Source organism: Lissotriton vulgaris, unplaced genomic scaffold (assembly GCF_964263255.1).
Source record: "Lissotriton vulgaris unplaced genomic scaffold, aLisVul1.2 SCAFFOLD_848, whole genome shotgun sequence".
Classification (NCBI taxonomy): Eukaryota; Metazoa; Chordata; class Amphibia; order Caudata; family Salamandridae; genus Lissotriton; species Lissotriton vulgaris.
The window spans coordinates 368,525-391,646 of NW_028245995.1; the positions used below are offsets into that span (position 1 = coordinate 368,525).

Below are 23,122 nucleotides of genomic sequence, written 5' to 3' on the forward strand. Positions count from 1 at the left end.
TTATGTTAGAAAAAATATTATTTCTGCTGAATATTTTTTTCAGTGGTAGATTTCTTATTGCAAATAATGGGAACAGCGATGGGCTCCACATTAGCCTCCTCACTGATGAACTTATAAATGGAAGCATGTGACAAGGAGAATAGATTGTTGAAAAGAAAATGAAAGGTTAGTTTGAAAATGTACTTGAGGCACATAGAGAACTTTTTATTGTATGGATAGTGTTAGAATTGGGGGTCTCTGGTTGGCACAGGTATGTACTTGTGACAAGCAGGGACCCTCTCCTCTATGTCAGGGCAAGGGACTTACTCTCAGAAATAACCCCTGCTCACCCTCTAGGCAGCGTGGCGCGAGCAGACAAGGCTAAACTCCAGGGTACACAGGGTTAAGCATTTAGTGCAACACACACAATAAATCACAAACCCACCACACAGGGAAACAAGACTGTAGTTTTGTAAAAAATATATTCCTTTATATATAAACTCTCAAGCAGGCTTGTAAATACAGTCTTAATGATTTCAGGATGACTCCAGTTACTCTTAAAATACCACAGTTCTTAGTATTCCAATGTTCAGTCTTTCAAAAAGGGGTTGAATACCTCTAAAAACCACTTCCCTGTTCTCCAGGCACTGTCTTTAGGGGTAATATACTGCACGTTCAAGGTCTGGGCCCTCTGGAACGCTCCTGTGCGCTCTGTACGATTACCAGCAAAAGGCCCTACCGAATCTCATGCATCCCGCGTGAGACGCGTACGCTACAAGCGAACCAAACTGGGTGTACGAGTTGTACCAGACTCGTGCGCCTCGTACCAGGGCATTTTTGAGCACACGCGCCGCACGGACACTGCAGTCCGGAGCGCTGGGTTGGGCCAGGCGTACTTGGGGCTGATTTGCGCAGAGCGAGGCGGGCGAGTCTTTGGTTGGCAGTCAGACTCGCACCGGTTACAGGGTACAGTACCTTTGGTCTCGGGGGTCGGGGCGGACGAACACAGGCGGAGATCGGGCATCCCACGTCGAGGTGCGCTTCTCCTTCATTGCGAGCTACGGCTCGAGAGCACAATAGATCCCACACTGGGAGGGCAGCAGTGCGTTGGGTGTCTTGATCTCACGGTCCGTTCCGCGTTTGAAGACCGAGGGGGCAGCGGCTTGAGGTGAATCCAGCGGGCGGCGCTGTCAGCAGGACGTCGTTCTGGAGGGGAGAGTTCAGGTGCAGGCAGTCCTCACGATGTGCTTTACAGCTCGGGGCCACAGCCTCACGTTGTTTGGACCGGACGGTCCATTCTTGCGGTGCGAGCTTCGGCTCGAGGTTGCAGCAGGTCGCGGTGTTTAGGCCAGGCGAGGCAGGGCTTCACAATGCTAGTTGCGGCGCAGTCGGTCAGAGGTCACTTTGCTTGGCGGGATGGGGCGCACATGCTCTCAGAGTGCGGCACATATTCGCAGTCGCACTTAGTTCTTTGGATTCAGCGCTGAAGGGGGAAATAAACCAGTAGCAGCTTCCTTCTTCAAGGGAGGGGTAGCGCACACTGTTCCTGGAGCGCAGTTCAGGGGGCAAGTTCACAAGCAAGCCCTTGGAGATTGTTTAAGATGCACAAGTGATTAAAAAGTCTTTCAGTCTTTTCTTCCTCTCTCCTTTACAATTACAATTTACTGTAGGGAGAGCATATGCACTTTAGCACTTGTCAGCAGTGGTAAAGTGCCCAGAGTCATTAAACCAACAAAAACAGGTCAGAGAGAATATTGGAGGAAGGCAAAAAGTTCAGGGATGACCCTGCAGAGAGGGCCAAGTCCAACAGATAGCCTGGGCGTAGTTTACAGAATTTTGCTATGCGGAACTCCACGAAGTTACAAAAAAACTTTCGAGGACAATGCTCTTCTAGGGCATGGAGAAGAAGACCACCGTCAGGGCGTGGCCTGAGCTGCACTTGGTATTCAGCGAGTTCAGGTCCAGGGAGAGAGCGTGATGCAATGGTAGGTAGAGGGGGGCAGGCAACTCTGGCACCGAGGTGCTACACCCAGGTGCTACAAGAAACCAAACAAGGAGGCAAAACAGAACAAACTAAGGAAAAGGAGCCAGGCACCTCCCAGCAATATGTGTTTACAAGGAAATTAAAAGTCTCATTCAAAACAGTGAAGGACACAGCACTGCAACCTGAGTGGAGACACAGCCAGGGGGGTGTGGGAGTACAAAATAACCAGCGCTCCTTCCAGGAGTAGAGTTCACATTAAATGGAATAACTAGTACAAATGAAGGTATTGACAGGGCAATGGGAGAAAGGAGAATACAAAGATGACAGTTTGTGGAACTGTGAAAATGACCTCAAAGGAATGACTAGAGACAATATATTGCAATTTGATTGAAAAAAACATAACTACCTAAAGCTGTGACGTGGCACTGTAACACGGTGCATGGAACAGGGGTTAAAAGAATGTACAAAGAGCAGGCCCCCAGGCGCTCCCAGGTGGCCCCAGGTGTTCCCAGGAGCTCCCAGGTGCTCCCCTGTGATCCAAGGTGCTCCGAGGTGCCCCCAGGTGCTCTCAGGTGCCCACAGGTGCTCCCAGGTGCTTCCAGGTGCCCCCTGGTGCTCCTAGGTGCTTCCAGGTGCTCCCAGATACCCCAGGTGCTCCTGAGGTGCTCCCATGTGCCCCCAGGTGCTTCCAGGTGATCCCAGGTTCCCTTAGGTGATCCCAGGTGGTCCCAGCTGCCCCCAGGTGCTCCCAGGTGGCCCCAGGTGCCCCCAGGTGCTCCTAGAAGTTCCCAGGTGCTCCCAGGTGCCCCAGGGGTCTTCAGGTGCCCCAGGTGCTCCTAGGAGCTCACAGGCGCTCCAGGTGCTCCCAGGTGCCCCCAGGTGCTCCCAGGTGCTCCCAAGTGCCCCCAGGTGCTCCCATGTACCCCCTGGTGCTCCCAGGTTCTCCCAGGTGCCCCCATGTGCTCCCAGGCTCCCAGACGCCCCCAGGGGCTCCCAGGTGCCCCCTGGTGCTCCCAGGTTCTCCCAGGTGCCCCCAGGTGCTCACAGGCTTCCAGACGCCCCCAGCTGATCCCAGGTGTCCCCTGGTGCTCCCAGGCTCCCTATCCCCGATGTTCCCCATGTTCCTTCTGTTCCAAGTACACCTTTACATAAAGGTTCCCTCTGTGTTCTGCTGTCTCCCAGAGGTCTCATATATGTTCCTGCATCTTTCTTCTTTAGAGCATCGACTCTGGTGGCCCACCTGGGTGAACATGACACCACCCGCGCAGAAGGGACCGAGCAGCGCCTCCAGGTGGCCAAGGCCATCATGCACCCAAAGTACAGCAGCTACAACGGCGACAACGACTTCATGCTGGTCAAACTGGCCAACCCGGCAAAGTTCAACGCTCAGGTGCAGCCCATCAGGATGGGCGTGAACTGCCCTGCCGCGGGCAGCCAGTGCCTGGTGTCCGGCTGGGGTAACCTGCGGACGTCTGGAGGTGAGAAGTGCCCCAAGCAGCAGGGCAGGGGCAGGGTTGAGCTGAGCACTCATCCTCATGGAAATGTTATGATAAGAAATATTTTCCTCTTTTAGAGAACAAAAAAGGGAAACACCCTTTTTTATGGATATTTATTTTAATGTTGTTATGTACAAATTGTTGCGGTTTTAATTAACAAACAATAAAGATATTCATTCCTCCTCCACAGGACATTATAGCACCAGCCTTATGGTGCTGACATTCCCTGTGGAGCATTATGGGTTGACATCACCACATCCTGTTAGGCTGGCAAGAGTGACGACATCACCGTCCCATAGGCTGCCAAGGGTAATGACATCACCATCCCCATAAGCTGCCAAGGCTGATGACATCACCATACCTACAGGCCGGAAAAGGGCAACAACATCTCCGTCCCTATAGGCTGGACAAGGGCAACAACATCACCGTCCCTATAGGCTGCCAAGGGCAACAACATCATCATCCTTATAGGCTGCCAAGGGCATTGACATCACCGTCCCTATAGGCTGCCAAGGGAAATGTCATCACCATTCCTATAGGCCTGCCAAGGATGATGACATCACCATCCCTATAAGCTGCCAAGGGTGATGACATCACCATCCCTATAGGCTGCCAAGGGTAACAACATCACCGTCCCTATAGGCTGCCAAGGGTAATGACATCACCATCCCTATAGGCCGGCCAAGGGCAACAACATCACCATCCATATAGGCTGGACTAGGGCAACGACATCACTATCCCTATAGGCTAGACAAGGACAGCGACATCACTGTCCCTATAGGCTGCCAAGGGCAACAACATCACCGTCCCTGTAGGCTGGACAAGGGCAACAACATCACCGTCCCTATAGGCTGCCAAGGGCAACGACATCACCGTCCCTATAGGCTGCCAAGGGTAATGACATCACCATCCCTATAGGCCGGCCAAGGCGATGACATCACCTTCCCTATAAGCTGGCCAAGGGCAAAAACATCACCGTTCCTATAGGCTGGACAAGGGCGATGAAATCCCCATCCCTATAGGCTGCCACGGGTAACAACATCACCGTCCTTACAGGCTGCCAAGGGCGATGACATCACCATCCCTTTAGGCTGCCAAGGGTAACAACATCATCGTTCGTAAAGGCTGCCAAGAATAATTACATCACCATCCCTATAGGCAGGCCAAGGGCGATGACATTACCATCTTATAGGCTGGACAAAGGCAACAACATCACCATCCCTATAGGCTGGACAAGGGCAAAGACATCACTGTCCGTATAGGCTGCCAAGGGCAACAACATCACCGTCCGTATAGGCTGACAAGGGTAATGACATCACCATCCCTATAGGCTGGCCAAGGGTGATGACATCATCATCCCTATAGGCTGGCCAAGGGCAATGACATCACCGTCCCTATAGGCTCCCACTGGCTACAACATCACCGTCCTTATAGGCTGCCAAGGATAACATCACTGTCCCTATAGGCTGCCAAGGGTAATGACATCACCATCCCTATCGGCCGGCCAAGGCGATGACATCACCTTCCCTATAAGCTGGCCAAGGGCAAAAACATCACCGTTCCTATAGGCTGGATAAGGGCGATGAAATCCCCATCCCTATAGGCTGCCACGGGTAACAACATCACCGTCCTTATAGGCTGCCAAGGGTGATGACCTCACCATCCCTTTAGGCTGCCAAGGGTAACAACATCATCGTTTGTAAAGGCTGCCAAGAATAATTACATCACCATCCCTATAGGCAGGCCAAGGGCGATGACATTACCATCTTATAGGCTGGACAAAGGCAGCAACATCACCATCCCTATAGGCTGGACAAGGGCAAAGACATCACTGTCCATATAGGCTGCCAAGGGCAACAACATCACCGTCCGTATAGGCTGCCAAGGGTAATGACATCACCATCCCTATAGGCTGGCCAAGGGTGATGACATCATCATCCCTATTGGCTGGCCAAGGGCAATGACATCACCGTCCCTATAGGCTCCCACTGCCTACAACATCACCGTCCTTATAGGCTGCCAAGGATAACATCACTGTCCCTATAGGTTGCCAAGGATAATGACATCACCGTCCCTATAGGCTGGACAAGGGCAACAACATCACCGTCATTGTGTTGACATGTATGTTGGCGCATTGTTCTTGTTTACATGCAGACTGTGTGACATTGTACAATGTGACTGTTTTGGAGGTGCTGGATTTAGATGCGGGACAGTGGACATTTGGACTACATGATGGATGTGCGGTTGTACGTGTACATTTCCATCTCACAGTTTCTAGCTCTGTCAGATGTAGTTGGCCTGTTTCTGCGCATGTGCGGTGCCAGTTGTGTCCTCTGTTCTGCAGTGTCGGTGTTGCACTTTGTGCCATATTGTCATAGGATGTGCTATTCTTGCTATGTGTGTGTGCTGCGGTGTGCCACGGGGATGGGGAACATGACCCTGGGTAATTGTGGGTGTGCAGTGTGCTACACATCATTGTGCATGTATGCCATTGTGCCCTTCTCCCCCTGTCCCCCCCAGTCCCTGTTAGTTACTCACCCTGCTAATGTTGTGTCAGGACCCCCTACTCCTTGCACCATCTCCACACTGATGACTGTGGCCTACGTTTCCTCCAGCTCCTCCTGTGGTGTTGGACTCCCACCTCCTGTCGCCGTTGCTGCCTTCCTGTTGGCAGTGGCTTTGTGCATGGTTTAGATTTTCACATCATGCTAGCGCCTCTTGGCCTCCTCCATTGACCTCCTTGACACTCTGACAGCATTCATGGTTGTCAAATAGTGGATCAGTTGTTGGTAGTGTTCTTTCACCTCAGTGACGCTGATCTGGCGTTTCTACGGACTGCATGCCGTCTTCCGCTCACTCTTCTCTTTGGCCTTCCCCGACCCCGTTGTTCCTTGCTGGTGGTCTGTGGGCCTAGTGGGGTTCATGTTGGCCTCTGCATGCGGTCCGGGTGCATCCATGTTGCTATGCACTTTGGATTGTTTTTGGTGTGTTCTTTTTGTTGTTTTTATATTGCATTTTCCCATCAGACGCTTGTGATTTGCAGGCCTGTAGTTGGTTTTTACTGCTTTTTGTATCGCAACTAACCTAATCGCAACTTTTTTTGTGTTTGTGTTTCACATTTTTACGGCATCCCGTTGACTTTATCGCGGACATTTGAGCCGTTGTTGGGAGCCTATTGCATGGTGCCTCCATGTTGTGAATACTTAGTTAGCACAGCGTCATTTTCCCACAATAGATTGCGATGTTGCAAGTTGCGTTAAGTTACTTTTGCGATGGTTATCACACGTTCTTGAGATTATCCCCCTCTGTACTCTGACTGTAACCTGTGTCTCCTTTACAGTTCAGTACCCGGAGGACCTGCAGTGCCTCGATCTGCCAGTCCTGTCTAGCGCCTCCTGCCGTCAAGCCTACCCTGGACAAATCACAGACAACATGTTCTGTGCCGGGTACCTGGAAGGGGGGAAGGACGCCTGCCAGGTGAGATGAAGCCCTGCATGCTAACCTGACTGTCAACATTCTAAACATCTCCCACATCCTCTCCCTGTGAGTATCTCCCACATCCTCTCCCCGTGAGCATCTTCCATATCCGCTCCCTGTGAGCATCTCCCACGTCACCCACACTACGAGCATCTCCCACATCACCTCCCTGTGAGCATCTCCCACATCATCTGCCTGTGAGCATCTCCCACATCATCTCCCTGTGAGCATCTCCCACATCATCTGCCTGTGAGCATCTTCCACGTCATCTGCCTGTGAGCATCTCCCACATCATCTCCCTGTGAGCATCTCCCACATCATCTGCCTGTGAGCATCTCCCACATCATCTCCCTGTGAGCATCTCCCACATCATCTCCCTGTGAGCATCTTCCACATCATCTGCCTGTGAGCATCTCCCACATCATCTCCCTGTGAGCATCTCCCACATCATCTGCCTGTGAGCATCGCCCACATCCTCTCCCTGTGAGCATCTCCTGCATCCTCTCCCTGTGAGCATCTCCCACATCATCTGCCTGTGAGCATCGCTCACATCCTCTCGCTGTGAGCATCTCCTGCATCCTCTCACTGTGAGCATCTCCCACATCATCTCCCTATCAACATCTCCTACATCACCCCAGGAGCATCTCCCACATCACCCACCCAATGAGCACCTGCCACATCGCCCTCTCATGCACACACACATGCACACACATGTGCACACATGCACATACACAGACACACAACCACTGTCCCACCAACCACCTACAAGAACCTGTACACCTCCTTTCCCATACACATGCTAGATACAGGTTGAGCTGCTTCCTCTGTGAGGCAAAAGCACAGTCCTACCCAGACGAACCCATTCTGTGGCATGGGGGAGCATGAACTAATTCCCCTCTCTGCAGCCCACAACAGGACATGCTCCACACCCAACTCCCCCTGTCCAACACAGCCTCCCTCCTGCTCCCATTTATCCCCTACTCACATCAAGAAGTAAATGGGGTTTAACTTGTAGTTGTGGAGCACTGGCATCATGGTGCTGCACAGCACCTGCAATTATAGGCGTGGAGTTTGCACCAGCGCCATGCAACTTGTACCCGGCGCCATAGAGGTACCAACGGGCACAAGCAAGCAGGCTCAGAGAGCGACACCTAAACGGACACTGATGGCACCCATGCAGAGACTGAAAGAAACACAGGTACCCGGGCACATGGGCCGCTTGAGGTGAAGTCACCTACGAACACACAGACACACAGAAATAAATCATGTTGCCAGCATGAAAGCACATGGCAATCACAGCAGCAGTGTGGTGAGATGTCCGGCTCGCAAGCACACAGCAGTGTGTCCAGGAGCAGTACCTTTCCGGCCTGTTTCTGCACATCTCTTGCCTCTTTCTGTACCTGTGTTACCTCTTTCTGCAGTTATCTTGCTCTTTCTGCACACTTCATGCCTTTTTCAGTACCTCTGTTTCTTCTTTCTGCACTTATCTTTCTTCTTTCTGCACCCCTTGTGCCTCTTTCAGCACCTCTGCTGCTTCTTTCTGCACCCCTTGTTCCCTCTTCTGCACCTCTGTTGCCTCTTTCAGCACCTCTGTTGGTTCTTTCTGCTCTGCTCTTGCTTCTTTCTGCAGCTCACTTGCCTCTTTCTGTACTTCTCTTGCTTATTTCTACACCTCTGTTGCTTCTTTCAGCAAGTCTCTTGCCTCTTTCTGCACTTCTCTTCTTTCTTTTTGCAACCCTCCTGCCTCTTTCTGTACCTCTCTGGCTTTTTTGTGTACCTCCTCTACCTATTTCTGCATCCCTCTAGCCTATTTTTATACCTTTGTTGGTTCTTTCTGCACTGCTCTTGCTTCTTTCTGCACCTCACTTGCCTCTTTCTGCACTTCTCTTGCTTCTTTCTAAACATCTGTTGCTTCTTTAAGCAATTCTCTTACCTCTTTCTGCACTTCTTGTTGCTTGCTTCTGTACCTTTCTTGCGTCTTTCTGCACCTCTGTTGCCTCTTTCTGCACTTCTCTTCCTTCTTTCTGCACACCTTGTGCCTCCTTTTGCACCTCTGTTGCTTCTTTCTGCACTGCTCAAGCCTCTTTCTGCATCTCTCTTGCCTCTTTGAGCATATTTTTTGCTTCTTTTTGCACGTCTGTTGCCTCTTACTGTACCTCTCTTGCTTCTTTCTGAACCTCTGTTGCCTCTTTCTGCACCTCTCTTCCTTCTTTCTGCACACCTCGTGCCTCCTTTTGCACCTCTGTTGCTTCTTTCTGCACTTCTTTTTAGTCTTTCTGCACTGCTCAAGCCTCTTTCTGCATCTCTCTTGCCTCTTTGAGCATATCGATGCTTCTTTTTGCACGTCTGTTGCCTCTTACTGTACCTCTCTTGCTTCTTTCTGCACCTCTCTTGCCTCTTTAAGCACCTCTTTTGCTTTTTTTCTGCAGATCGCTTGCCTCTTTCTGCACTTCACTTGCGTCTTTCAGCCCCTTTGTTGCTTTTTCCTGCAGAACTCTTGCCCCTCTTTTCTCTTTCTACACCTCTCTTGCCTCTTTCTGCACCCCTGTTCCCTGTTTCTGCACCTTTTCTGCCTGTTTCTGCACATCTCTTGCATCTTTCTGTACCTGTTACCTCTTTCTACAGTTCTGTTGCTCTTTCTGCACACTTTGTGCCTCATTCAGCACCTCTGTTGGTTCTTTCTGCACTTCTCTTGCTTATTTCTAGACCTCTGTTGCTTCTTTCAGCAATTCTATTGCCTCTTTCTGCACTTCTCTCCCTTCTTTCTGTACCCCTCTAGCCTCTTTCTGTACCTCTCTTGCCTCTTTGTGCATCCCTTCTACCTTTTTCTGCACCCCTCTTGCCTCTTTCAGCACCTCTGCTGTTCTTTTCTGCAGATCTCTTGCCCCTTTCTGCACCCCTGGTCCCTGTTTCTGCACCTTTCCGGCCTGTTTCTGTACCCCTGTTGCTTCTTTCTCTACCTCTGTTGCCTCTTTCTGCACTTCTCTTGCTCTTTCTGCACCCTTCACGCCTGGTTCAGCACCTCTGTTGGTTCTTTCTGCACTGCTCTTGCTTTTTTCTGCACCTCACTTGCCTCTTTCTGCACTTCTCTTGCCTCTTTCTGCACTTCTCTTGCATCGTTCTACACCTCTATTGCTTCTTTCAGCAATTCTCTTGTTTCTTTCTATACTTCTTTTCCTTCTTTCTTCACCCCTCCTACTTTTTTCTGCACTCCTCTTGCCTCATTTTGCACCTCTCTTGGTTCTTTCTGCACTGTTATTACTTCTGTCTGCACCTCACTTGCCTCTTCGTTATCCCCTGTTCCCTATTTCTGTACCTTTTCTGCCTGTTTATGTACCTCTCTTGCCTCTTTATGCACCTGAGCTAGAGGTAGTTTTGACCCCCCTGCCCTATTATGTACTGGGGCCTTACAGGGGAGGTCATGCCAATCACAGGGATACCCCAACCCATAGTGTACCCTAATGTTTGTAGGTGTTTTCACTGTATTGTAAGTGTCTTTCAGCATAGCACTGGCTCTGGGCCTGGTTAGTCAGAGTCCGTTACCACCAGTACCAGTCAATAAAAAGTTGAGGGCACATGATGAATTTGAAACAAGACCTCTTTCTGCACCTCTGTTGGTTCTTTCTGCATGTCTCTTGCTTCTTTCTGCACTTTTCTTCATCTTTCTGGACTTCTGTTGCCTCTTTCTGCATTTCTCTTGCTTCTTTCTGTGCCTTTCTTACTCTTTCTTCACATATCCTACCTCTGATAGCATAGTTAGAAATTTGCATTTAAAAAAACGTAGAAATTTACTGAAAAAAGCATAGGTTTTAGGGACGTTATAGTTAGAAATTATCATTTAAAAAACCTTTAAAAATCACTGAAAAAACATAGGTTTCAGGGACGTTTAGTTAGAAATTATCATTTAAAAAACCTTTGAAATTCACTGAAAAAATCATAGGTTTCAGGGACGTTATAGTTAGAAATTATCATTTAAAAAACCTTTGAAATTCACTGAAAAAACCATAGGTTTCAGGGACGTTATAGTTAGAAATTGGCATTTAAAAAACCATAGAAATTCACTGAAAAACCATAGGTTTCATGGACGTTATGGTTAGTTGGACATTTCACTTGTACAAAATCAGAGAAATTTGGCTGTTATAGTTAGTTGAGCTAACTATAACTCGCACCCCCTCAATGCACTGCTGATGATGTCACATATTATATCATTCATGACATGGTCAGTGACATCACTGATGACATCACTGATAACATCTCAAATGACATCACTGATGACATCATCCATGTGATAATCAGATGCACCTCCTCACACCCTAATATAACTTTTGATACACCCATTCTGAAATACAGACTACCATTTTCGAAATCATACACACACCAATACCAGTTACTACATGCCCACTCACTGATTCGTAGGTCTACACACACGTCCACTCATTCACCCATATAGTCACTCATACATGCAGTCACTCATCAATACAGCACTATCATTTGCACTTATACACCTATACAGACACTCACATATCACCACTCATCCATAGAGTTACTCACACACCAAATCAATCATGCAAAGAATAATTCACACTCCCATTTACTCACCTATACAGTTATATACACACCACCTCACTTATTCATAGAGATACTAACACATACTTACTCTCTTATACAATCACTGATCCAAGCACACACTCATCAATGCAGCCACTCTCACAATCACTCATTCTCACATATAGTCATTTATATACTCCAACACTCACATATACTGCCTTTCACATATGTAGTTATTCAATAATGTACCACTGATACATCCATTCACTCACCAACACACCCATTCACATACCCACCCACCCATACAGCCCTTCACAGATGCACTCTTGAACCCATACACTCAGTGAATTACCCACTCATGCACAGAGTCACACCCCCACCCACTCACACAGACACTCAGGCACCCATACAGATACTCAAACAACCAATCAATAACCCATATAGACCCTCATGTAGCTACTCACCATGCCATGCAGCCGCTTACACGCCAACTGACAGACTTATACAGACATTTACAGAGTTTACTCTCTAACCCATGCATTCAGGAAGACACGTTTAATCACTCACTTATACAGTCAGTCATGCACCTACTAAATCATCTATTCAGACACTCATACACCCACTCATAATTCAATACACCTTGACACATATTTATATAAAACATATTTCAACTTTACAGAAACACACAGTCACTGGATGATGTCATCATTGATGTCATCAGTGATGTCTTTTGAGATGTCATCAGTGATGTCACTGACCATGTCATGAATGATGTAATATGTGACTTCATCAGCAGTGCATTGCGGGAGCACAAGTCATAGTTAGCTGAACGGATTATAACAGCCGAATTTCTATGGTTTTTTACAAGTGAAATGTCCAACTATAACGTCCCTGAAACTTATGGTTTTTTCAATTTTATATATATATATATATATATATATATATATATATATATATATATATATATATATATATATATATATATGTGTGAATATCTGCTTGTATGTATGTGGTATTTTAATTTATTTATGTCTGTAGCTTTGTATTGTATGCATGTGATATTTTCTGGCATGTATGCATGAAGTATTTGTATGTATGTGGTATTTGCATGCATTTTGATATGCATCTTTTTATGTACGTGGCACTTGCCTTATCTATGTTTGTATGCATGTGGTTTTTGTATGTATGTTCATATGTGGTATTTGCATGTAATTATGTTTGTATGTTTATATGAGTGTGGTTAGTGTATGCATGCTTTATGGATTTGGTATCATTACTGTGGGAAATTGGGTTATTGGTCTTGGTGATGGGTGAAACACTAATCAAGCATCAACTACAACTCCTTTCAGGGTGAAGTCACAAGTGAACCCCAAATTAACATGTACTCAACTCCCTGGTAACTTGGCACAGAGCGGGCAGGCTTAACTTATATGTAATGTGTAAAGTATTTATGCAGCACTTCAAACATTAATAAAGTGAAAAGACCACACAAGAAAAATCCCACACCAAGTTAGAAGAATAGAGTCAAATGTAATAAAATATTTGAGATCAAAACAGTAAAACTGGAGAAGTGCAATTTTAAAGATTTAAGTAAAAATAGTGCCTACAAGCACAAAGCGCCAACTGTGGTTATCTGGTCATGGTGGACTGGGACAGAGTCACAAGTCCAGGTCGACTATGATGAAGCGCGGGTGGGAAACAGCGACTTAGTTAGCCCGCGGAACAAAGTATCTTAAATCCTGGTTGTGGAGCGTTGCGAGATCCTACTTCGAGGATGTGTCGTGCAGCAGCGTTTCCAAGGAGCTGCGGAGTTCAATGCGAAATTCTGCATCGAGGATGCATCACGCAGCAGTTGTTCTGAGGTGCTGCAGGACCTTGCTTTGAAGATGTCTCGCACAGCAGTCGCTCTGAAGCAAAGCTGCGAGGAGATGAGTTGAGCAGCATTGGTTCTGTGCAAGACCACAGCTGGGTTGGCACCTTCAGGCTTACTCACGAAGGTCCAGGATTGGGGTGGAACCACATGGGGGTAAGAGTCTGTGATTGTCCTGGGCTCAAGATGCCGGTCCAGTTCTTCTCATTCTTGCAGCACAGCAGTCCTTCTGAGTCTTCCACAGGTCCAGATGTGTACCAAAGAGTTGGGACTGAGGGTCCAATATTTATACTTGGTGCCAGCTTTGAAGTTGGAGAAGGTTCTGGAGGTTTTCGCCCCAGAGATGTTTGGAATTTACAGCCCCCCCCCCCCCCGGCCTCAGCTTGCCTGGGATCACAAAAGACTAGTGTCAAACCTTTTGTGAGTGTGCAGAGACAGAGCCTTTATGATGTGTAAGTGTGGTAGGGGACAGCTCCTCTGCCCTATCAAAGCAGTGATGGCCCATCCTGCCGACACCTATTCCCCCTTTGTCTCATGATCTGGGAATAATACACAAAGACCAACTGCCAGCTACACCTAGTCATGTGACCTTGATACAGGCTGCAGTCAAAAAATGATTGGGACAAGAAAATGTCAGCTTTCTAAAAGTGGCATTTTTAGGATTGTGACTTAAAATCTAACTTTACCATTAAAGAGGATTTCAAATTACAAGTTTTTTAAACACCAAACTCAACATTTCTACCTGCTTTAAATTGAAAGTTTCAAAAAGATCAATTGATGGGACGGAATGCAGATCAATGTCATGCATTCACCCCAGTACAGAGATCTGGGCCTAAATCCATGTTTTTTTTGCTCACCATGCCATTCCAGTTTGCACCCAGCCATATGCAAATCAGTATTGTCCGTGTGCCTCATGGGAACAGTCCAGCCCGAACTGCCAAGCCAGGTCCTCCCAGGACTAGAAACAATGATCCGAGTAGCTTGATTCCAGTGGCATGGAGAGCATGGGACCCATATCTGGGCATACCTGTCCCACTCGGGGTGAAAAATGCTTGATGGACAGAATTCCATCCATCAAGTGTTTCTTTTGCAAACTTTCAATTGCAGAAGTGGAAAACAAATTCACAAGCTTTTCACTACCAGGTCATGTGAAATATAAGAACACATGTACAATTCTTTGAATACACTGCAACCTGGAGTATTGGCTGTTTAAGGCCTACTCTAGGGGTATAAGTATTAAAAAGGTAGGTATAGTCCTGGCAAAAGGTTTATTTTGCCAGGTCGAAATGGCAGTTTCAAACTCTACTACAGGCTGCAATGGCACGCCTGAGATGCTCAAAGGGCTTCTTCAGTGGGTGCCACAATCAGTGCTTCTTCCTCCTAGTAGCAGCTCATTTACAGGCCCTGGGTACTTGTAGTTCCACCTTACTAAGGACATACAAGTAAATTAAATGCGCCATTTGGGTTTTAGCCACTTTCACTTTGTTTAAAGGGGAGAGCAAAGGCACAATGGCACTGACAAGCAGTGGTAAAATGCACAGTCCTAAAAGTCAACACAAATGGGTTCAGAAAACAGGAGGATGAATGCAGAAAGTTTGCGGATGACCCTAAAGAAAGGGCCAAGTTCAACAAGAGCCTCCTCCAGCAAAAGCCAAGGTAGACTAATCAATACCGTGATGGGCTCCCTGCTTTGGCAAAGAAACGTGGTGGAAGGCCCTCTTATGGAGTAGCACTCGTCAGTTCTATGCAGCTCTGAACTTAGCTTGATCCCTCTGTCTACACTCTCCGGTGTCACTGGGGGAACGCTTCTCCTTTCGTCTGAACCCCTTCTGTGACGCGCCTAACCTTGACTTGCTCAAAGATGTATCTCATTAGGGAGTTAGTAGCACCATGACCAACAAATTAATGTGGCCCATTCTGTCCCTTAGATCAGACTTCTGTCCCCAACCCAAGGAACAACATGTCCACAAGGACAGTGACCAACAAAGGCCACTGACAGCGTTCAGGGTCAAGAGCCAGGCCCCGGGCCATCCACTGGCAAGTGGAGGCTCCAAGCTGGGACGCTGGACAGGCCTCTCTACCATCCTTGGGGCTGGCAAGGAGTTTCCTATGGGCTCCTGAGTGTCTTCTGACCTCTGAGGGTTCTCAGTCTGGGGAGCAACAACCCCGGGTGTTATCCACCCTACTTCCACACTACCAACCACCAATTCAAGGGTGGTATCCTATTCTGGCCTTTCAGACCAGGGGAGTCACTCTGAGGCTGATCAGGGGACAGTGATTATTCCTCCTTCACCCCGACCCTTCATATAGGCTCCCGTACCCACTGCTTGGGAGTGGCATTCCCAGAAAACTGAACTGTCAGAGAGTCCTAGGTGGCCAACCCTGCCAGCTCTCCTGGCAACGGAAACAACCTGTTCTCCGGAATGCAGTCTACGAGTATCTGGGGACCTATTAAGACCCTCCTCTGGATCATCTCCCAACTCCAGGGATACCAGGGCCATAAGGCGGAAAAAATTCTGCCCCTGGACTTAATTTATCCTATACATCTGTCAGTGAACTGTTTGGAAAAAAACAACCTTTCTCATACAATAGTCTGGCTCACCCCAGTGTCCCTCAAAGAAGTGGCAGGGATCAAAGTTCACCTTTGCTTGGTGGAGGTGACAACTTGTACCTTATCACAAGCTCACCTTCTGAGTCTTTCTCCTCCCTGAGGGATCTCATGGCATCGTCTATGACCTGCACCTGAGGGTTTTTCCCCCTAAGGCCACATCAGCGCTTCTACAGAGGTCCCACCAGTGGGTGGTTTCTTAGGGCAGACAGAGTGCAGATGCCTGTATCCTGACTAGGAGTAGCCAAAGCAGAGGGTTTGGAAATGGGGTGCCCTGGGCCCCTGCAGACAGAACATCCAGCATGTTTATCAGAAGGGGCTTGGGACCCCTTTCCCCCCACTGTGATCTGGGACTTGTCAGGGTCTCCTTCAACCTCGGCCTCACTCTTCTGGTGGGAACCTGAAAAAGCCCTCTTGGAATAACTCCCAAGTACCGTCTAGGATAATCTGGTACAGATATCAGAGTTCCGCCTCTTTTGCAAACTCTCTGGCATCAGTGAGCTTGCTGTCAACAAAACATGTACTAAGGAAGTTCTTTCTAAAAACAAGATTGCACAACCCAGGAAAATCATTCACTTTACTTCCTCGTACCCAGGCATTGAGTGCCTTGGGGTTGTAATCAAGGAAATCTACTCAATTGGTTCTGCAACTCTTGGATCTTCCTCAACCCGATTCAGTACTTCTCCGGGGTGAGCCCAAACTTGCTAATAAGGATAGTTTTCATGGGAGTGTTCTTCATCTGGTGCTTGGAATTTCCTGTCTCCCTGCCCTGGCCCCAGCTCGTCTGAGGGCAAAAAAAACTATTGTAAATCACTTTGTGAATGTGCTGAGGCGAAGCCTTTGTGATGTGTAAGTATGGTAGGTGACATCCCCTCCCCCATATCAAGTCAGAGATGGTCCCTCCTGTCAACACGTATTCCCTCTTTGTCTCACAGTCTGGAAGTAATACACAAAGACAAACTGCCAGCTATGCCTAGTCATGTGACCCAGGATACATATTCAGGCACCAAATGGTTGGGACAAAAAAATGCCAACTTTCTAAAAGGGTTTTAAGAAGACAGTGGTTCTTGTCCAGCCCAAAAAATGGTCCTAAAAAAGAAGAGCTGGAATTAGCGTCAGGCTTAAGAACAGTATTACTGATTGCCAGGAGTAGGCAATTAATGCTGGAGGGAGCAATTAAGGGGTATGCACAGGGACAATAGTAGATTCAGAGAATTATGATATATGATACGATTTATTCCCAGCAAAAAATCATATATAATTCAAGTGCTCACATAAAAAAAGTGAAAACAGGCATGCTGTGATGAGTGAGGGTGACTTTTTTAAAAATTACATTGCATTGACAACACATATATGAACTCTTCAGAAACAAATTATACAATGCATTCAGTCAGTGCGCACCTATCACCTAAATGCAGAAGTAGCCCGCTCCTCCGGTTCAGACTGATTCACGCGGTCACCCAAAAAATTCAGCTGGCTCATATATTACTGGTCCTGAAGATGATCTCTAGCCATTGAGATCAAAACGCCGTCGACCCCTACAACAAGAACTCTTTGTATTTTGTATAAATTGTTTCTGAGAAGTTCATATATGTGTTGTCAATGAGATGTAATTTAAAAAAAAGTCACCCTCACTCATCACAGCACGCCTGTTTTCACTTTTTTTATGTGAGCACTTGAACTATATATGATTTTTTGCTGGAAATAAATCGTATAATATATATTAATTCTCTGAGTCTACTCTTGTCCATGTGCATACCCCTTTATTGCTCCCTCCAGCATTAATTGCCTACTCCTGACAATCATTGCTACTGTTCTCAAGCTTGGCGCTAATTCCATGGCTTCCTTTTTAGGACCATTTTTTGGGCTGCACAAGAACCACTGTCTTGTTAATACATTCATTCACCCCAGGTTCGAATATTGGGGTACCCTTGTTCAGTATAACACAGCTTTCTAAAAGTGGCCTTTTTAGAATTGTGACTTAAAATCCGACTTTTCTATTAAAGCAGGCTTTAAATTACTATTCTTTAGACACTAAAATTGAAATTTCTACCTGCTCCGAATTGAAAATGATCACTCATTAAATGTAATAAGGTAACCCAATTTTATCCTATGGGAGAGGTAGGCCTTGCAGTAGTGAAAAATCAGGACATGTAAAACTTAAGAGTGCATGTCCAACGTTTTAAAAATACTGGACTCTGCCCCATGGTCTGTTTAGGGACTAACTTGGTGGTGATTTATATGTATTTATTTATTTATTTATTTATTTTCAAAATTTTTATTGCGCATACAAATACCCGAAGGTGTCTCGGCGCATAAGGGGCTAAGAGCGATCAAACAGCAGCTTACTGGTTAAACAACCATGTTTTTAATAGCCTACGGAAGCTCATCAGATTGGGGGCAGTTTTAATCGCCAACGGCAGCAGATTCCACAATTTGGGTGTGGCCACCAAGAAGCGCCTATCTCCCCATGTAACAGTTCTTGTGCGAGGCACTGGGAGAAGGCGGGTGTTGGCAGATCTTAGCTGCCTCTTGGGGATGTATGGCTGAAATGCTTCTGTCAGAAATCTAGGCCCGACACCCTGTATTGCCTTATAGGCAATGCAGAGGGCCTTAAATTTAATTAGGTTCTCTACTTTTAGCCAATGTAGGTGACGAATGGCAAGAGTAGTGGACTGGCGACGGGGGATGTCAAGAAGAATCCTTGCAGCCGCATTTTGTATGGACTGCAGTTTCGCTATGACATGTTTCTGAGTGTTTAAAAAAAGAGCGCTCCCATAGTCAATTTTTGAAAAGACTAGGGTGGAGACCAAGGTCTTCCCAGCTGAGGTAGGGAGGTAGGGCAGTAATTTCTTGATTTTCTTTAAGATAAAGAATGCAGCTGACACAACCTTGTTGACATGAAGGCTGAAAGACAGCTTGCTATCAAAAATAACCCCCAAATTTCTAACCTTCTCTACCGGGGCGGGTGGAGAGCCCAGCTGGACAGGCCACCAGATGGAGGACCATTCCCGAGAGAGCTTACCGAAAGTCATAATCTCGGTTTTATCCGAGTTAAGCCTCAGACAGTTGGAGGCCATCCATGTGCTAACCGCAAGCATGGCCTTTTGGAAATTGGCTGCCACCACTGGGCCATCCTTGTGGATTGCCAGGACCAGTTGGGTATCGTCTGCGCAGGATGTAAGTCGCAGTCCATGGGCCTTTATTACCCTCGCTAAGTCCGCTACATAGATATTAAATAGCGTAGGACTTAGCGAGGAGCCCTGTGGGACTCCACAGGGGAGTGCAGAGACAGGAGAGTAGAAATCACCCAACTTCACTGTCTGGGTACGGTTGGCCAGGAAAGATGAAATGAGATCCCTGGCCATGCCGTTTATCCCCAGGGCTGCGACACGGTCGACCAAAATAGCATGGTCGACCGTGTCAAAGGCTGCAGACAAATCCAGGAGAATCAGGACGGCCACACCTCCCTGGTCCATGATAGCTCTGATCTCGTCTGAGGCCTTTATTAAAGCGGTCTCGGTTCCGTGCCCTTTCCTGAAACCAAACTGCGTTTCCTCGAGAAGTTGGTGATTGTCGACGAACTCCGAGAGTTGTTTGTTCATCAGAGATTCGCAAATTTTGGCCGGAAAGGGGAGACACGCAATTGGTCTGTAACTGGCCACAGCTGTGGGATCCAGGGAGGGTTTTTTCAAGAGTGGTTTAACCACCGCTTTCTTCCATGGGGTTGGATAATGACCAGTTTGAAATGCAGTGTTGCAGATTTCCATAAGTGGTTGCGAGATCGCTTCGCTTAGGTTAGCCATCACAGAGGGAGGGCAAGGGTCCAAGGGGGAACCAGACTTAATGGTGGAAATGAGACTACTGATGTGGTCTTGAGTGATGGAGGCAAAAGAAGAAAAAAGATTGTAATCGTGATCTAAGGTTGATTCATCCCTAATACAGATTCTGGGTTTGTTCCTTATGTCCTCCTCAAAAGATGAATATATGTCTGCCACCTTGGTAGTAAAAAAGGTGGACAGAGCATTACAGAAGGTCTGAGAAGGTTCAACCCCGGGTCCAGTGGGAGGAGTGGACAGTGTGGTGACAACTGAAAGCAGTTCTCTTGCGGAGTTCTTGGCATTCTCTATTTGAGCAGAGAAAAAGGCACTTTTTCGAGCCGTGATCGCTCTTTTATATACTGTAAGGGCGTCCTTATAGGATTGCTTGGCTATGGGACAATAGAATTTCCTCCAACGCCTTTCTAGGTTCCTACAGTGCTGTCGATGGAGCCTAAGTTCTTCGGTGTACCAGGCCGCCAAATAAAAAAGGAAGGTTTAGGCCTGGCACAACATTTATTTTCCAGGTCGAACTGGTAGTTTGAAACTGCACACACAAGCTCTGCATTTGTCATGGGGATTCTACACCTACCCGGAACTAGGGGCAGGAAAACAGGACCTCTGTGTATAGGGGGGTACCAACCTATCACCTTAGCACTCAAAATTCCAAAACCGACTAGCTATAGTGTCTCATTCGTTCGCCTCCAAAAATCACAAAGCTACAAATGATTAGACAACCCAGAACACAACACTCCAGACTCTCTCAGGAATCGCGGTAGCAAGACATAACCTTTTGCTCGCTCACTCGTACTAGTCCAAAATAAGAATGGGCAGAGTCACTGTAATAGTTCGAAATGTTTATTTTAACTATCCTTCTCTACAATGCAGTATACCAGCCACTACCAGCAGCGAAATGTCGAAATGTATAAACTTAGAACAATTAGCATTGTTACAATTCCATAGAGTACAAAGGGGGAAGTAATTTTATAAAGACAGTGGAATAAGGACTACAAGGCCCAACCACCCTCACCTTGACTGGAAGAAGTTTATTCATATAAAGGAAGATCTCTGGGTTTGACAGCAGACCCCATACCTTAAAGCCTGGATGTAAGGTTTAAATCATAGTCAGTCCATTTTTCTTTATTCGATTATTAAAAATCATAAAAGAACGAGCAATATTACATATCACAATTTCATCGAAGCACAAAAATTTAAACAAATTTAAAACATATAATCATTATTATAAAAACATTTAGTCTACAATACGACGTACATAAATATTTAAAAAGAGCTAAGAAGAGGGGCTTATTAAAACACAACTCATTTAGATAAATGAAGAAAGAGGAAGTTCATTTTTCAGAGATAAAGTGCCTGTGCCTTGTGCGATGCTTGTTTAAACGTGCACCTGCAACTAGAAAACTAGCGACTGAGAAAGCTACTTTAACGTTAGGGAGAAGTTGCAAAAACAGCAGGGCTGGTTTAACCTGGATAAAGCCCTGGTTACGTAAAATAGGGAGCAGATAACTTTTCCTGATCTCAGTGTAATGTCCGCAGAACATAATAAAGTGCATCGTGTCCTGTGTTGAAAAATGGTCACAGTCGCATGGTTCAGCATCATCAGGTCTAGACCAAATTCTAAAGTTACCCAGTACAAAATGAATTAAATCAAAGCGAAATCTCGTTAAGAGAAAACGATGATAAGAATTTGTAATCAAAAGGAGATAAGGTTCCATTCCTGGAGCAAAGGAGAGCATACAGTGTTTCCTAACCGTAGGTTTTTTTAGCTCTCCATCTTCCCTCTCCATGACATATAAGCTTGTCAAAGTGTTTTTGACTGATTTAAGGTCTTCATAAGTTATTCCATCTGGAGAAGAGAAGAGCTCCGGGCGGCCTGCCAAAGTAAGCTGCATTTTGACATATCTTAACCATGGAATGTTGAGGGCTCTATCCAGGGCTAAACAATCTTTTAAAATGGTGTGGTTTAGAGTGAGCTCCTGGTTAAGCCATGTTTTTATCCAACCAATCACTGGGGCTAATTTTAGAGTATCAGAGATGTAGCCCAGGCCTAACTCTGTGTGTAATGCAAAGGTCGGGGTTGATTGGGGAACAGAAAGCAAAGATCTCAAAAATTTGTTTTCTACATTCTGTATTTTAGCAGAACTAGTATATCCCCAGATAACAGAACCATACTGGGCAACTGACAGGCATTTTGCTTTATAAACTTTGATGATACTTTCCATGGGACGGGCGCCCAGTTTTTTGGCGAAACCTAGCAGCCCTGCGGCCGCTCTAGCGACAGCGCTGCTTTTGGCCAAAAGCTGGGGGCCCCAAGTGCCCCTTTCGTCAAAAGTCACTCCTAAATATGGAAAGGAAGGGACTCTCTTGACCTCCTTTCCCGCACAGAAAAATGTTAGCGACTTTCTTTTCCTGCCTGCGGATCCAGGTTTAAATCATAGGAACAGCATAGCTCTTCTCCATGGAACGGATTTATTCCAAGTGTGTGTTAAAACAACATGTATCCCCGTGATATCAAAGCACAAGTCTACGGCATTGCCGCTCTGTTTAGCATGTTTTCTGTAGGTGCTAGGGACTGACCTGAACAGAATAACAAGGGGCATTGTTTATCGACCTTGCACATCGTGTTCAGACTAAACTCCAGGAACTCAGCAGAAAACGTGAAAAGCAGACAGTTCTCATGTGAGAGACATAAAGAGAGTCTTGCAAAAATAAAGTCATGTCGTAACGTGCGCAAAAGCAGCATCATGGCAGCAGAGCTCATGCTAACTTCAATGTCGACAATGACCCTAAGAGCCCCAACATAACAGTGGCAGGCCTGAGACATGTTTAAAAGGGCTACTTATGAGGGTGCCACAATGAATGCTGAAGGCCCACTTGAAGCATTTCATCTACAGGCCCTGGGCACAGGTAGTAGCAGTTCAATAGAGACTTGCAAGCAAATGAAATGTGCCAATTGTGTGCAAGCCAATTTCACCATGTTTAAGTGAGAGAGCACAGGCACTTTAGCATTGGTTAGGTGTGTTAAAGTGCACAGGATCTAAAGGATAACAACAAAAAGGTTCAGAAAACAGGAGTGTGGCAGCATGGGGGTATGACCCTGCAGAGAAGGCCTAGTCCAACAATTACATTTTTATTTTCATATGTGCAAATATATATATGTGGTATTTTTATGCACTTCTGCATCCATGTTTGTATGGTTATATATATGTGGTTTTTGTACGAATGGTTAAATGTATATGGTGCTTGTATTCTTTATTTATTTGCAGTGTCCTATATAGTGCTACTTTTCAGCCCCAAGGGTTATCACAGCGACTTACAGAAGCT

General features: G+C 46.6%; 1 protein-coding gene across 1 annotated transcript in view; it reads left to right on the plus strand.

Moving 5' to 3' along the window:
• Positions 1-23,122, plus strand: part of LOC147666175 (serine protease 1-like) — a 38,753-nt gene that overhangs the window by 14,197 nt on the left and 1,434 nt on the right. The window contains exons 3-4 of the mRNA XM_086949241.1: positions 3,182-3,441; positions 6,800-6,936. Coding sequence (XP_086805367.1) covers positions 3,182-3,441; positions 6,800-6,936 — 397 coding nt within the window. The remainder of the gene's footprint in view (positions 1-3,181; positions 3,442-6,799; positions 6,937-23,122) is intronic.